The 14,811-nt window shown below is 31.8% G+C and overlaps 1 protein-coding gene across 1 annotated transcript in view; it reads left to right on the forward strand.

Annotated features, from left to right (window-relative positions):
* Nucleotides 1–14,811, forward strand: part of LOC134715664 (polypeptide N-acetylgalactosaminyltransferase 1-like) — a 35,527-nt gene that overhangs the window by 17,689 nt on the left and 3,027 nt on the right. The window contains exons 2-9 of the mRNA XM_063577990.1: nt 5,056–5,222; nt 7,363–7,540; nt 8,198–8,398; nt 9,281–9,398; nt 9,815–10,003; nt 10,441–10,575; nt 11,685–11,789; nt 14,019–14,153. Coding sequence (XP_063434060.1) covers nt 5,056–5,222; nt 7,363–7,540; nt 8,198–8,398; nt 9,281–9,398; nt 9,815–10,003; nt 10,441–10,575; nt 11,685–11,789; nt 14,019–14,153 — 1,228 coding nt within the window. The remainder of the gene's footprint in view (nt 1–5,055; nt 5,223–7,362; nt 7,541–8,197; nt 8,399–9,280; nt 9,399–9,814; nt 10,004–10,440; nt 10,576–11,684; nt 11,790–14,018; nt 14,154–14,811) is intronic.

The raw sequence follows: 14,811 nt of genomic DNA on the forward strand, positions 1-14,811 counted from the left end.
ATTAGGGACCTTCCTTTTTGAATTTCCTCCGTAATTTTGTGGTATTTATTTAGGACATACATGAACCCTGATTTTTTTCACTCTGAAATCAAACAATTTATGTTACTTGATACCTGATTAACTGTATTGCTTTGTTTGTATCAAAATTGTTTAATATATGAAGGAAACATGTGCAAGCATCGCTCTACTTGAGAACGTCAACATTTCTAGTTATAGAAAAAATCATAATATACTAAGAATAGGGCAACATTGAAAGACGCAAAAAAGTTACACTAGTACTTATTCAACTTAACATTCAAACGGAGTTTGTATATAAAGTATCTTGAAATTGGTACGAAATTGAAGGGCTTACGTGTCTTTAAAAGATTATTTAAATAGATAATCATTGCTTTACGACTAAGGATTTTCTTATCCCAGGAATAAATTACCTTAGCCGTTTTTAGCAAAACTTTGTTTAATTTTGGGAATTCTTCGACAAAATAAGTATTTTCTTGTCCTATGCATAGAAAACCTTAGCCGTATTTGGCACAACTTTTTAAATTTTGCGTCCTCAACGCTCTTCAACTTTGTACTTTATAACAGTTGATCTGAACGTCACTGATAAGTCTTGTGTAGACGAAACTCGCGTCTTGCGTATTTAATTATAATCCTGGTACTGATAAAAATTTACACGAAAGTTATTGCATTTCAGTTTAAATATGGTAAAGTCGAAGTCATCCATTTGAAAGTCAAACAGACGTCAGAAGGGTATGTTTCACTGCTATGGAATATCTGTGTTACAGATGCATTATCACTGATATGTTCGTCTCGTCATGAACATAATCTCATATTCTTCTCTTAGAATTCTTCATTACCATTCGAGGGGCACATTAGTTTTCATAAACACTCTCGATGTAAGATCGAATTAGAAAGCGTAGGATGTATAAATAAATAAATAAGAACGGTGCTATACGAACAAAAAGGACTCAATTTTGGCTGCATGTAAATTGAAAAAAAGCAAAGCTCTTTTAAGTACTAGTAATGTCTTTGACAACCTTAATTACACTTTTGGTGATTAATGATGACCATTTAAAATGCCAGATATTATGCTTGCTATATTCTTCTGTTTTTATTTATTATGATATCATATACAATATCTCTTTTTTATATGCCTAAACAACAACAAAAATACAACTACCAATAGATTTTTAAAAACATATTTTCGAACAGCGGTATACTACTGTTGCATTTATTCGTCCGTGTAATTTCAAGATTGACTTCACCCACCCGATTAGAATGTTATTGTTTTGTACAGCAGCTGTGTTGATACATCTGTTTGTAGATATTTATAGATAAATATATTGAGGAAAGGAGGTGACAATTAAGCATGTCTGTTTGATTGATGAGTGTATTGATGGTAAACTTTAAACTATAAAGTCAACAAATAAGTCAACAGTAATGCAAAAAGAGATCTGAAAGTAAAATACATTTTTTTCAAGTGCCTATTAGGTATAGAAATCAAACTGTCAACATATCGAAATTTATGTAACTTATACTTTTAATTGAAAAGGGAATTTAAACTCAACTCATCGTAGAATCCAGGATTAAAACTTATGTACGACAGACGCTAGTTTTGCGTGCTAAAGCACCACCAGTGAGGCTCGAATCAAAATATATGCGTATATGGTGCAGAATAATCGTTTCGTTAATCTTAATATGTGTAAGCTTAAATTTGAATACATTATATTTCATGGACATATTTGCTGTTTTAGTTTATAAGACACAGGGAGTTTAATGTTCAGATAATCCCTTATCTTTGGCACGAAATGTTCCCACACATACTATGACCTTTTCATTTATAAATATGTTAGTGATTTGATTTATAATATAAAAAGTAATTTATTTTGATGATTTTAAATGATCAAAACAATTACACATAAAAAAGGAAATTGATAAATCCTGACATTATACTGATTTATTCAAATTTGACAAATGAAAAATGATAAGATGACTTAAATAATGCCAGTCAAACATTTATTTAAGTACTGTTAATCAATCAAATAGCATCTAACAGTTAGTCAAAAGACCTTAGTCTCGGTCTTTGTTTCTGTTTCTTCTACTTTATTTTTGCGTTTCCAGCTTTGGAATTTTGTACTCATCGGTTAGCACACTCTACTATCAGGTTTCGTTTAATTTGGTGTTGAAGCGATATTTTTCACGTTTTTAGCTTGATATTTTGATGAGCCTTCTAATTCGCTTTATTTGATTTGAGCATCTGTAAACTAGTGTTGTTTATATTAAACCTCCGGTTTGCTTAATTACATTGTACACTATAATGGTAATCATACACCTCGTATAACTTTTAATTAACTAAAGAGAGAGAGAGAGAGAAAGAGAGCATATCTTACTTGATATTATTAGTTACGTAGTGTGCTTGTGACCTTATATGGTATATAAACTCATCATAGATACCAGGACTAAATTTAGTATATACGCCAGACGCGTTTCGTCTACAAAAGACTCATCAGTGACGCTCGAATTCAAAAAGGTTAAAAGGCCAAATAAAGTACGAAGTTGAAGAGCATTGAGAACCAAAATACCTAAAAGTGTTGCCAAATAAAGCTAAGGTAATCTATGCCTGAGGTAGAAAAGCCTTAGTATTTCAAAAAATTCAAAAATTTGTAAACAGTAAATTTATAAATATAACCATATCAATGACAATTCATGTCAGCACGAAAAGTGCTGACTACTGGGCTTGTGATACCCTCGGGGTCAGTAAATTCCATAAGGGGTAAGAGCGAAGCTCGAATCTCCATATGGAATTTACTGACCACATATATACTGTATTAGGTCACTAGCACACTATATAATGAACTTATCTTACCGACTATCTTTACGTGTGAAATTTAGACTAGTGACCTTTCAGAATTTTCAATACTGTTAGCATTAAGAATTTACTTCCATTGATCCTACAAAAACGGATGCAAACAATAACAACCTGTTAGGTTTGAATGTGTTTTATGAATTTATGTCAATCTTAATCATCAACTTCTTCGTCTGTTGAAACATTTAAGTTTTTTTTCTCAGTACCGTTTTGCTTTTATAAAGGGATGTAACACCACTACTGACCGTGTATGAAATAAGCCCCGCCTCCCTACTAACCTAATATTTTATATACACGGTATCCACGAGGTCCATTTTAACCAATCATATTCGTAGAAATGTTTAGGAGGTAAGATAGATTGGTGTACTTATATAGCTTTATAATTGTTGGTATGCTCATTGTTGTATTTAGATTTCTTGAAATTTTACCGGGAGTTGGGGGAAACTACCAGCGCATTTGTTTAAGCAAAGTTTGAAGAAACAACAGGGTAGGATTTTCTTGCCGTGTTGAAGATCAATTGGGGGTCTTGTGCTGCTTTCTGCTCTTCGGTCGGGTTATTGTCTCTCAGACACATTCTCCGTCAAAAGATGCATTCTTTTTATTAATAAAAACAATTGACGGCATAGTTTGATGATTAAAGAGAGGATAACAAATGTCTGTATTTTGGTTCAATGTGTGTTTGACCTCCTTGTTCAATATAAACTACTGTACAGTTAATTGTTAAAACACGTAAATATAGATAATAAACATGTTATGAAATTCAATTTCAGTCATGTTCTTTATTTTATAAACGATAGAAAAACCAAATAACAAGCATAAAGCCATATCGTATACGTCAGGAAAGTATTTTAGATATTAGACTTGCGTGTGGAACGCAGATATAGATATGTAGTGGTTCAATGCAAAGAACACTCTTTTAAACATGTCATCTGTCAATTACATGTCAAAAGACCTATGTTTGCTGAGCAACCACTAATATTACGTCATACTGCAGGATTACAAACTTGTTAAAGCCTCATCAAAATATAATTTGTATTACGTAACGAACTAATATTTCTGAATAAACAGCCCAATTCAAAAGTTAATTAAATTTGTTTCAAAAGATCTTTCTGAACTAGTAGGTAGGTCATACTATGTTTGTAATAAGAAATTTACAGGAATGTTTCTCTTTTGGAAATGCATTTCCTGCCTTTTAACTCGTTTTATTCTCGCGTCATTAGTCTTTTGTAATCAAAATGTACATCGGGTAAACAAAACTATAAAGTTTATATCTGTGATGAGTTTTGTATTTTTTTTTCATTCTTTCACTCCGAGGAAAATTCAAAACGCAAAGTCCCCAATCAAATGGAAAAATCAAATGTTAAAACACATTATTCGAATGGACAACAACTTTCATATTCCTGACTTGGTACGGGCATTTTCAAATGTAGAAAATGGTTGATAGAACCTAGTTTTAAAGCGCTAAACCTCTCACTTTTAAGAGAGTTGCCTCAAATTCCATTATATTGACAAAGATCGACAAAACATTAACAACCTGACTGAAGTTATTTACTTTTAAGTAAAAGACGCAGGGAAATTGCTTGAAAAAAATGTTAGCGACATAACTTAATCAATAGAACAACACGATAAATTGTTGATATTATGATTGTTTCAAGTTGAACAAAAAGTAAAATCACAAAAATACTGAACTCAGAGGAAAATCAATTTGGAAAGTCCATAATCACATGGCAAAATCAAAAAACAAAACGCATCAAAAACGAATGGACACGAACTGTCATATTCCTGACTTGGTACAGGCATTTTCAAATGTAGAAAATGGTGGAAAAAAATGCAACATACATTTAACTATTGTCTTTCGGAAGTACAACAAATCGTGTCTTTGTGACATTCTGTCATCCACAAGCAAACAATGACTTATATATTTGTACTTGTCTTAAAACTTGACATTTCAAATGTTCCTTTCTGAGTAACGACAAGAAAGAAACAAATCATTGATCGCTTCGCACTTTAAGAAAACGCATGTAAAGTCTGACTTTGTGTCCGCCTACAGTGTTTGCCTTTTTTGTACCGTATCTTCTATTGACATATGGATTATGATGCACCGTCGTCATAGATAAACTTTAATAAAACTAAATCAAACTGTATAAGTAATATTTGTAACATGTTTCGATTTTTATTTTCTCTAATTTCAGATGTAAGTATAGGACTTACGCGCATGATCTCCCTACAACAAGTATCATAATTCCATTTTATGACGAATGGCCATCGATTTTAATTCGAACGTTATACAGCATTATAAACAGAACTCCTAGACATTTACTTCAAGAGATTATATTGGTAGATGACAACAGTCAGATGGGTTGGTTGATTTAAATGTTGATGATAAATAATGACAACAATAGTATACCGGTGTTCAAAAGTCATAACTCGGTTGAGGGAAAACAAATTCGGGTACAAAAACACAACCGAGCTAAAAACCTAAAATATAAGAGGAAAATAAACGAAAAACAGTAACACCGAAGTGCAACAAAAACAAACGCCAACAAACATAGAAACGATTTTTTTTTATAAAAATTTCCATCATACAATAGCAATGATGATGACCTCCATCATAACAATTAAAGGGAAATAACTCTTTTCAAAATTTCGTAAATCGAATACTATCTACTTGAATTCAAAATATATATTTAAAGATATTCATCGAGAAGCGATTGCCTTTGTATACATATCTGCACGTGGTAAATACACCCACCCCTTTATCATTGCATGATGTGGTCATAGAATTGTGATAACCAATACAAAATGAGGCAAACTTTTTCATATGTTATAATTTAAAATTGATAAGATTAGCGCATCCTTTATGGAAATCTTCATTGAGTGTTTCTAAGACATTTTCATTAGCATATATGCACAAAACCACCTTTTCAATTCAACACGACCATGCTTGCAGGAACCCATTTTAGAGGCTTAATTTTGTCATCTGGAATGTATTGTGCATGTTTTGAGGATAACCAAATAAGTGGTACACGTCAATATCATAGCCCCAAACACAAAAACAGTTTAAGGTGTTCATATGGTATTTCTCAGTCTGTAAAGATTGTCAATGAATTCAACAAACTATCATCTACAAATATAAGTTTCTAACATTTAATTGACGATAAAAATGATTTTTCGCATCTCCCATTTGTATTTTGTCTCATGGGGGGACGCAATTAAATATGAGATGTTAATATAATGCTGCTTTATTTTTGTTTTATAATTGGACTCACTGTCTGACTAAATAATAATGAATTAGTTGTTTTTAAATGAGAACAAATATTTTTTTATTTTTTTTTATTACGAGTTTTGTTAGTATAAATCAGTATCACAGGTTGAAAAAATCTAGTCTACTATTTATTTTAATAAACCAAATATCGATTCTCCAATCGCATGTCATTATTAGTTTAAGATTTGTATCTTCTCGTTTACACATTTTATCTGGGGAGACAGGTTGTTCAAAGATAAAAATGAAGTGTTACCATAGATAAAACAACCAGACTTAACAATGTCAACAAACATAAGACGTGGTCACAAATAAGACAAATATTTACATTATTATTTCATATTCAATAATTATTTTACACTATTTCTGTACAAATATGTGTATTCCTTGTATTCCCTTTCGACACTGAAATTATCTTGTGGGATATGAAACACAACAACCAACCGATTTTGGTTTTTATCAATTGTTTGTATTTTTTTTTAGGCTGCATATTTATTTTGAGAGGTAGATTAGCTATGTTGAAATGTCTGTAGATATTTTGTTGTCAAATATATCTAACTAAAAATCTAAAAAGAACAAAGAATAACATTCAGTTGATAATAAAAATATTTTTGTTGAATGGGAAGAATAAAGGAAAAGTTTTTGTTCGTTTTTACAACCATGATTCAGCAGTAACTTAGCAATTTAGCAATGCATCTGTTGACTTATATGATCAATCTTGGATAAAGATAAAAACAAAAATGCCCTCCCCCTAAAATAAATTACACAATAAAAACACTACTTAAATAGCATATTTGACCCGTAGATGTTCTAATGGACAGGGGTTTATTTCTTGTTTATTGCTGTAAGCCTAACAGTGACCTATATGTGATCTTTTTTGTGTCATTTGGTCTCTTGTTTAATCTACATAAGAAAATGCCTGTACCAAGTCAGGAATATGATAGCTGTTATCCATTTGTTTGATGTGTTTGAGATTTTGATTTTGTTATTTGATTAGGGATAGACTTACCGTTTTGAATTTTTCTCCGAGTTCAGTGTTTTGGTGATTTCAATTTTTGTGAAAAGTGTGTTTTTTTTGCAGTTATACCACATCTTTTTTATATTTTCTTCTTTTTTGTTACTGTCTCATTTAGATATTTCTCTTACTTACGTTTTAGTCATTAACAAATGAAAACCTTAGCGAATGATGATAATTACAGATGACATGTGATATAACTACTAGTATTTAATATTACAGCTGAGCTGAAAAGGCCACTAGATGAGTATATCAATGACAATTTTCCGAAAGGCATAATTAAGGTCTTACGCAACCCTTCACGTTTAGGGTTAATCAAGGCTCGGTTAAAAGGATGGCGGGAATCTACTGGACAAGTTGTTGTGTTCTTTGACAGTCATATGGAAGTTAATATCGACTGGTAAGATTATTACAAAGTTAGCATTTAAATCATATTTAAGTTATACAAAAATCTTATATCAGACTAGTGGCACTACGGTATAATAATTCAATATAAAGTGATGGTAAGCATGTATAAAAATACAAAGACGGATATGGAAGCTGTTGAAATCGACTACATTTTGAAGCAACAGAAGTTATGAAATTTCAAAGTGTTCATGCATCATTTACAATATAATCCAAGAACACCATTGGTGCATTCTGTTTATGAACATCTTACAACTGGTAATGCTTTAAGTTGTAGTACCGTTTAAGTTCGCATTGTGAGAAGTATGATAAGGTTCCAGGGGTTACTTTGTACATTGGGAAACCCTGTCATGACCACAACTTGCTAGTAAATGTATTTAGTAACAATCCTAGTGTTTGGATTTAAGACTTAGAAAATTCTTATTACTATTACAAATAGAGTAGAAATAGAAATGAAAATGTCACTTCCTTTGTATAATGGTTATATGATTAATTCAATGGTATTTTTAGATGAGGAAAATTCATAAATCCTGACAAAACCAAACGCTTGACTATATATATCTATTTCAATCGTAGGAATAAATGGAAAACTACTGTGATATTCCTTGAAATTCCTTTTTTCTTTCTTATTATATCAATCATTCTATTTCAGGTTACAACCCCTACTTACAGAGGTAAAAAAGGACAGAAAAACAATAGCTATGGGTGTACTTGATTATGTGAATGCGGAAAGTTTTGAATATCGTTTTAACGAGGGTTATATGACTCGATATGGTTTTGATTGGAGACTTGTGTTTTTCGAAACTTTCTTCAGACAGGATCAGATTGGAGCAACAGAGGAAGACGTAAGGCCGTATGTAAATATTTTGATATCAGGAAATGTACTTTAACTTAAGATTTATCTTTTATATTATCCTAACATGTATTAGAACAATTTACAGGTCAATTTAATGTATCATATATGATTTTTTTATTACAATTTCTACAACGGCTCTTAAAACTCTGAAAGGCTAAACAATGGAATTGCTAGACAGATAACTTCTGATAAATTCTGAAAATAAAATAATGAGTCATTAAATTAAAATATGATTGATTACTTTCATTCGACATAACAAGCCGCTTAGTAGCCAGTGCTCTGAAACGTGAATGGTGTTCACAATAAATTTAAATTGGAAATATCAGTTTTACTGCAAAACAACTGCAAAACAATCTACAACTTCACTTAATGTAAGATTAACACTCACGCAGGAAATAAGCAATTTTTGCTGTTTTTATGTATACATGTTCAAGATATATAATATATAGTTATCTAAACTAAGCTTGGTCATTTCTCATGGTACGTTTTGTAGTTGTACATGTCATTATCACTAGAGCAAAACCAACTAAACAGGTAAAAACAACATTCAATATTGGTGAGGGTTCTTAGGTAATGCATGTACATGATATTAAATATATTATCATTCAAACTATGCTTGAACATTTCTAATTGTGTATTTTTAAAATTGTAAATGTCATTAGCATTAGAACGATCGTAGGAAAGGAATGTGGTTTTGAATTTTCAACGTCTTTCGGTATTTTTATTATTTGACTTTCTACTCCATAACACAAAGGAAAGGATGTCAAATCGTTAAAACATATCAGAGACGAGTTAATTTGCCTATGTTTTGAGTATAATTTTACGAAAAACAATTAATTTGCATTTAGTTATCATTTTCTTCTAATAAATATATTGCAGAGGTACGGTAATGGTTGGTGCTGCTTATGCCGTAGACAGTAAATATTTTGGTGAGATTGGTGCTTATGATGAAGGCATGACTGTATGGGGTGGTGAAAATCTAGAAATGTCTTGGAGGGTATGTATTTATTGTATATTGGATATGCACACATTTTTAATTATGTTTGAAGTGAAGACTATATTTTCCTTATCCCTATAGGAATTACGCAGAGTGTAAGAAATATGATGTCTATATGTACAATACTAGAACAAATTGCCAAGGAAACTGAACAAAAGTGTATTGTTTTGTTGTCTCATTTATTTCTTTACCATACATGTATTTTGTTTAAAGTTTTATTGGGCAGATACAGGCCTTACGAGTACTTCTATGTTCTAATGACATTGCCAATCGGGTAGTATGGTCTAATCGACGCTTTCTTATCTTTGCAACGCTGGTTAATATGAATGACAATTACTGTAAAATATATAATACATTAACAATTTGTCTTATCATTATATAGATGTTTATTTATAGAGGTTTGATTATTATTTAAGGTATGGATGTGTGGTGGACGTTTTGTTCATCTCCCTTGCTCTCATCTCGGACATATAGCACGTGTGCAGCCCTATGACTTCCCCGGGGGTAGAAGGAATATTGAGGTTTACAATTACAAACGGGCAGTAGAAGTGTGGATGGAACCAAATCACAAACAGTTTGTTTATGATCATTTTCCCGAAATGGCGGTATGATTAAATTTAGATGTCTCTATATTGAATTATCGCGCGCACACGTTTTTCAAAATTTAAATCAGTAAAAAGTTAACTAAAGTTCTCACAAAACATAAACAAAATCAGAACACTACCTATCAATCGCAAACCATATATCATGATTTAAAAAAGTAAACAGTTATCTTAAGTTTTCACAAAAACATGAAAAAAATCAGAACTCGACCTACAAATGATTTTACCCATGAAGAGTTTATTTTTATAAAAATCATGAGTTTTCAAAAGCATGCATTGAAATGATACATATGTCATTCTTTTTGTGTATAATCTGTTTGTTCCAAAAGGATATGCTGTATTCTCAAATATATGTTTGTGTAACCTATATAATGACACTCTTTTTATAAATTGATTTGGTTGGCCGTGTATTCTTTAATTTCTTTCTGTTTTCATTGCAGACTATTAATGCTGGTGATTTAACGGAGCGATTTAAGCTGAAGGAAAAATTACAGTGTAAAAATTTCACTTGGTTTATTACGAATGTCTGGCAGGAACTGTCTATCTTTGATCATAATGTATTTGCTTGGGGATCGGTAAGTATTTTGCAGGTGTTAGCCAAAAAATGCATAGAAAAAAGTAAAAAGGTTACAATCAAAGTGCATAAGCCACAGAGAGATATATAAACTTTTACTTCAAAACACAGATAACACAAACTTCATTCGAAGGCATTTGTAGTATATCGCTGTCCAAATCACTACACAAATAAAACAAAAAGAGGAGAAACAGAACTCATGCTGTCCAAAAAAAACCTAAGTAGTTTCATCCTAAAATAGTGACAACCTTTGTGTAACTACTCCTAAAATTCAATCATTAATGGCTACATTTCATACAAAAGCGCTGTAATAATTGTCTTACTCTACGACATTATAAAACTCACAAATTATCAGTAAGAGAAGATTTTCGAATGGTGACTACACGATCTGTTACAAAGGTTTTCCGAAAAATGATATACAACAGTATGACCTATAGAAGCAATGTCAATATTGTAATCTGAACTACCACAAGAACAAAACAAAACTTTAGTAAATGCAATACTAGCTCATGCTGAAATTGGTGACATATGGTATGATCCTTGCAGTATATATGCTTTTCGGAAATCTAAAAAGAAAAACGGGATTTCCTCTTAAAATTATTATAATGGTACAGTAGCGGAACGTTCTGTCGATATACGTTACTTTTATTTGTATTAAGAAAGATGAATAAGTTTACTTTCGATTATTATCGTGACGATAAAAAGGTTGTTCGTTTAATCCCCTGTAGAATTGCCTTTTAAATTTTCATTATTTGCTTCTCCGCCATTACCATCGTAATCGTCGTCGTCAAATAAGGATATGATGTCCGATTGCCGATGAAACAACTATCAACCAGAGTAAAAAAAGAAAAAAAGGGCGAAAGCAACTACACGGTTTGGCCTCTAACAATGAGAAAACCCAAAACATGATAGTAAATATTAAAAAAAACGTCATCATGAAAAAGATAATTATGCTATAATACTTTGAAATAAACGACCATCGGATATAGTCAGACGCAAACCGACGACAACCACCGACTAACATGCTCCTGTATTTTTTTTTGGTTAAAAATATTCAAATCATGAAAAAAAATTATTGATGAAAATTAGTTTCTATTGTTTCGTTTGTAGGCACGCAATTTACAGAACAATCAATGTTTAGACAATCATAGCTACTTATTTCAAGCTCCGGAAGCGCTTTATGTGGAAATATGCCATTACAAACTAGCAACTCAGGTAACACTGTTAATATTTCCCTGATCCTTGCTGGAAAATCAAAATATTTCGGCATTAGCGTTTAGATTGTATACACACTCGCTATTTGTGACTGTTTTTATTTTGGTTTAAATAGACTTTGTCCTGCATAGTATTAAGGCGTGTCAACATGACTGAGGGTGAAAGGTAAAACATCAAAATATAGATAGAGGGAAATTCGCAGCAACGGTTTTATTACAAGAAGCTTAAGAAATAGAGGCGAACGATACCAGGGGAACACTCAATAGGTTTTAAGAAAAAGCACAATAAATAGACAAACAACAGTACACAAAACCTACAGGGGGTGATCACAGGTGCTCTGAAATGGTAAGCAGATCATGTTCCACATTTGACACTCGTCGTAATGCTCATGTTAGTACACACCCGGTAATAAGTTTAATTTCATAGGTCACTATTGGGAATTTTTTTTTTTAATAATTAAACCTTAGTATATTTTATAAGATTTGAACATAATTCGGAATATTTAGAGGTTTACTATTAATATTTGGTAGATTCGTTTGGAGGTTGTGGAATAATAGTAGAGAGTGTCAGTTTGCATGATCATATTAGTTTTAGTTTCCAATTGATTATAATGTTTGACTATAAATTTATTGAATGGTTATCATGAATTTATTTTACTTTCACTGGTGATATTATATAGTTTAAGAACATTTAGTGATGCAAAGGACTCCAGTCTTAGTTGATTGTTCGTCATTAAGTCTATTTCTTTTGTCACAGCTGACGAAGACATATTAATGTTTTTAGAACTGACTTCGTTGATCACTGATGAGTCTTTTGTAGACGAAACACTTCTGGCTCAAACAATTTTCTAGCATCGAATCGTTTAGATTTGTATACACACTCGCTATGTGTGACTGTTTTTTTTGTGGTTTAAATAGACCTTGTCCTGCACAGTATTAAGGCGTGTCAACATGACTGAGGGTGAAAGGTAAAACATCAAAATATAGATAGAAGGAAATGCGCTGCAACGGATTTATTACAAGAAGCTTAAGAAATAGAGGCGAACGATACCAGGGGAACACTCAATATGTTTTAAGAAAAAAACACGATAAATAGACAAACAACAGTACACAAAACCTACAGGGGGTGATCACAGGTGCTCTGAAATGGTAAGCAGATCATGTTCCACATGTGACACTCGTCGTAATGCTCATGTTAGTACACACCCGGTAATAAGTCTAATTTCATAGGTAACTATCGGGATTTTTTTTTTTTTAATAATTAAACCTTAGTATATTTTATAAGATTTGAACAAAATTCGGAATATATAGAGGTTAACTATTAATATTTGGTATATTCGTTTGGAGGTTGTGGAATAATAGTAGAGAGTGTCAGTTTGCATGATCATATTAGTTTTAGTTTCCAATTGATTATAATGTTTGACTATAAATATTGAATGGTTATCATGAATTCATTTTACTTTTACTGGTGATATTATATAGTTAAAGAACAGTTTAGTGATGCAAAGGACTCCAGTCTTAGTTGATTGTTCGTCATTAAGTCTATTTCTTTTGTCACAGCTGACCAAGACATATTAATGTTTTTAGAACTGACTTCGTTGATCACTGATGAGTCTTTTGTAGACGAAACACTTCTGGCTCACACAATTTTCTAGCATCGAATCTTTTGATGCTTTTTTTGTTGTTGTATAGAAAGACTCGTCATTTATACCAGGTTTTTATTTTTTTTAACGCCAAACGTGCATGTAGTTTATAATGTATCAATTATGACGCTCGAATTAAAAGAGCACAAAACCTTATAAAAAGTCTATAAAAAAGCTTCAAGGACAAAAAATCTTAATGTTTTTCCAAATACCTTGATTGGAAAGTCCTTAAGGGGATAGACCTTGGTTCAGGGAGATAACTCTTTAAATCAGTTATGCGTTTTTAAAAGTCAAGTATAATCAATGTATTTTAAGCATTTACCTGAAACAGATTGGAAATAATCTATGTAACATAGAAGCTTAGAATATAAGTATGAAAATGGTTAACACAAACGTACTGATGATTTTAAGAGTTACTTCCCTTAACCTAGGTCTACCTCCTTAAATAGATATATATGTTTTTGAAAACCGTACTTTGACACCAACAACTGTTGTCACGGTTAAGTGATTATGTTGTAGTTTTTTAAAATTGGACTCATATCGATTTTGATACATACTAGTACCTTAACTTTTTAAACCTAACTCAGGGATTTTCATGGACCAAAGAGAAACTTCTTCGAACATCGTTACAGTGTGTAGTTGTAAAAGATATGCAAGAAAATACCAGACCAATTTTAGAAGACTGCATTATAGGTCCACGTGATCAATGGGACCATACAAAGGTCAGTAGTTTGGTGATAAAATACAGTAATGAAGGTGCACGTAATACATTTGACCATATAAGGTCAATTTCGAAGTAAAAAGACCGTATTTAAGGCCCTGATAATTCATGGGACAAATATATATATTCTAGGTCCGTTGATGAAAGGAACAACCGTTTGTTGAGACCGGGTGATGAATTGGGCTATTTTAATGTCGTTATTCTGGTACTTATTGTACTGCACCAGATCGAGTAATGTCTCTTCAATGATGCAAGAAGCAAGAAAATATTTGAAAATTTAAAAGCTAATGCAAACATTCATAAGCGGATAAAATCAAAAGAAATTTAAGTTAATTCAAATCTGAACGAGGAAAGTTCGCAAGGTTACAACCCAGAGGAAGATATGTTATTTTACATGGACAAATTATTCTGATTCCCAGCAGATCAGTCTTCTTTCTTATTTCTGGTATCCGCGTATGAGGCTAGTATTCTGATGTAAGAAGATTTTTTGGTTCATTATTGTCGCGTAATAGATGAGGGAATGCCATTTACCGTCATGCATCAAATGGTCATTTTCGGCTTCCATTTAATAGCGTCAAATTGGTTGAAAATTATCGGGATTAATCAAAATATTCTTATCGTGATTCGTCTGAGGTCTTAAATAATTATGGTCCGTAGAT

Source organism: Mytilus trossulus, chromosome 4 (assembly GCF_036588685.1).
Source record: "Mytilus trossulus isolate FHL-02 chromosome 4, PNRI_Mtr1.1.1.hap1, whole genome shotgun sequence".
NCBI classification, from domain to species: domain Eukaryota; kingdom Metazoa; phylum Mollusca; class Bivalvia; order Mytilida; family Mytilidae; genus Mytilus; species Mytilus trossulus.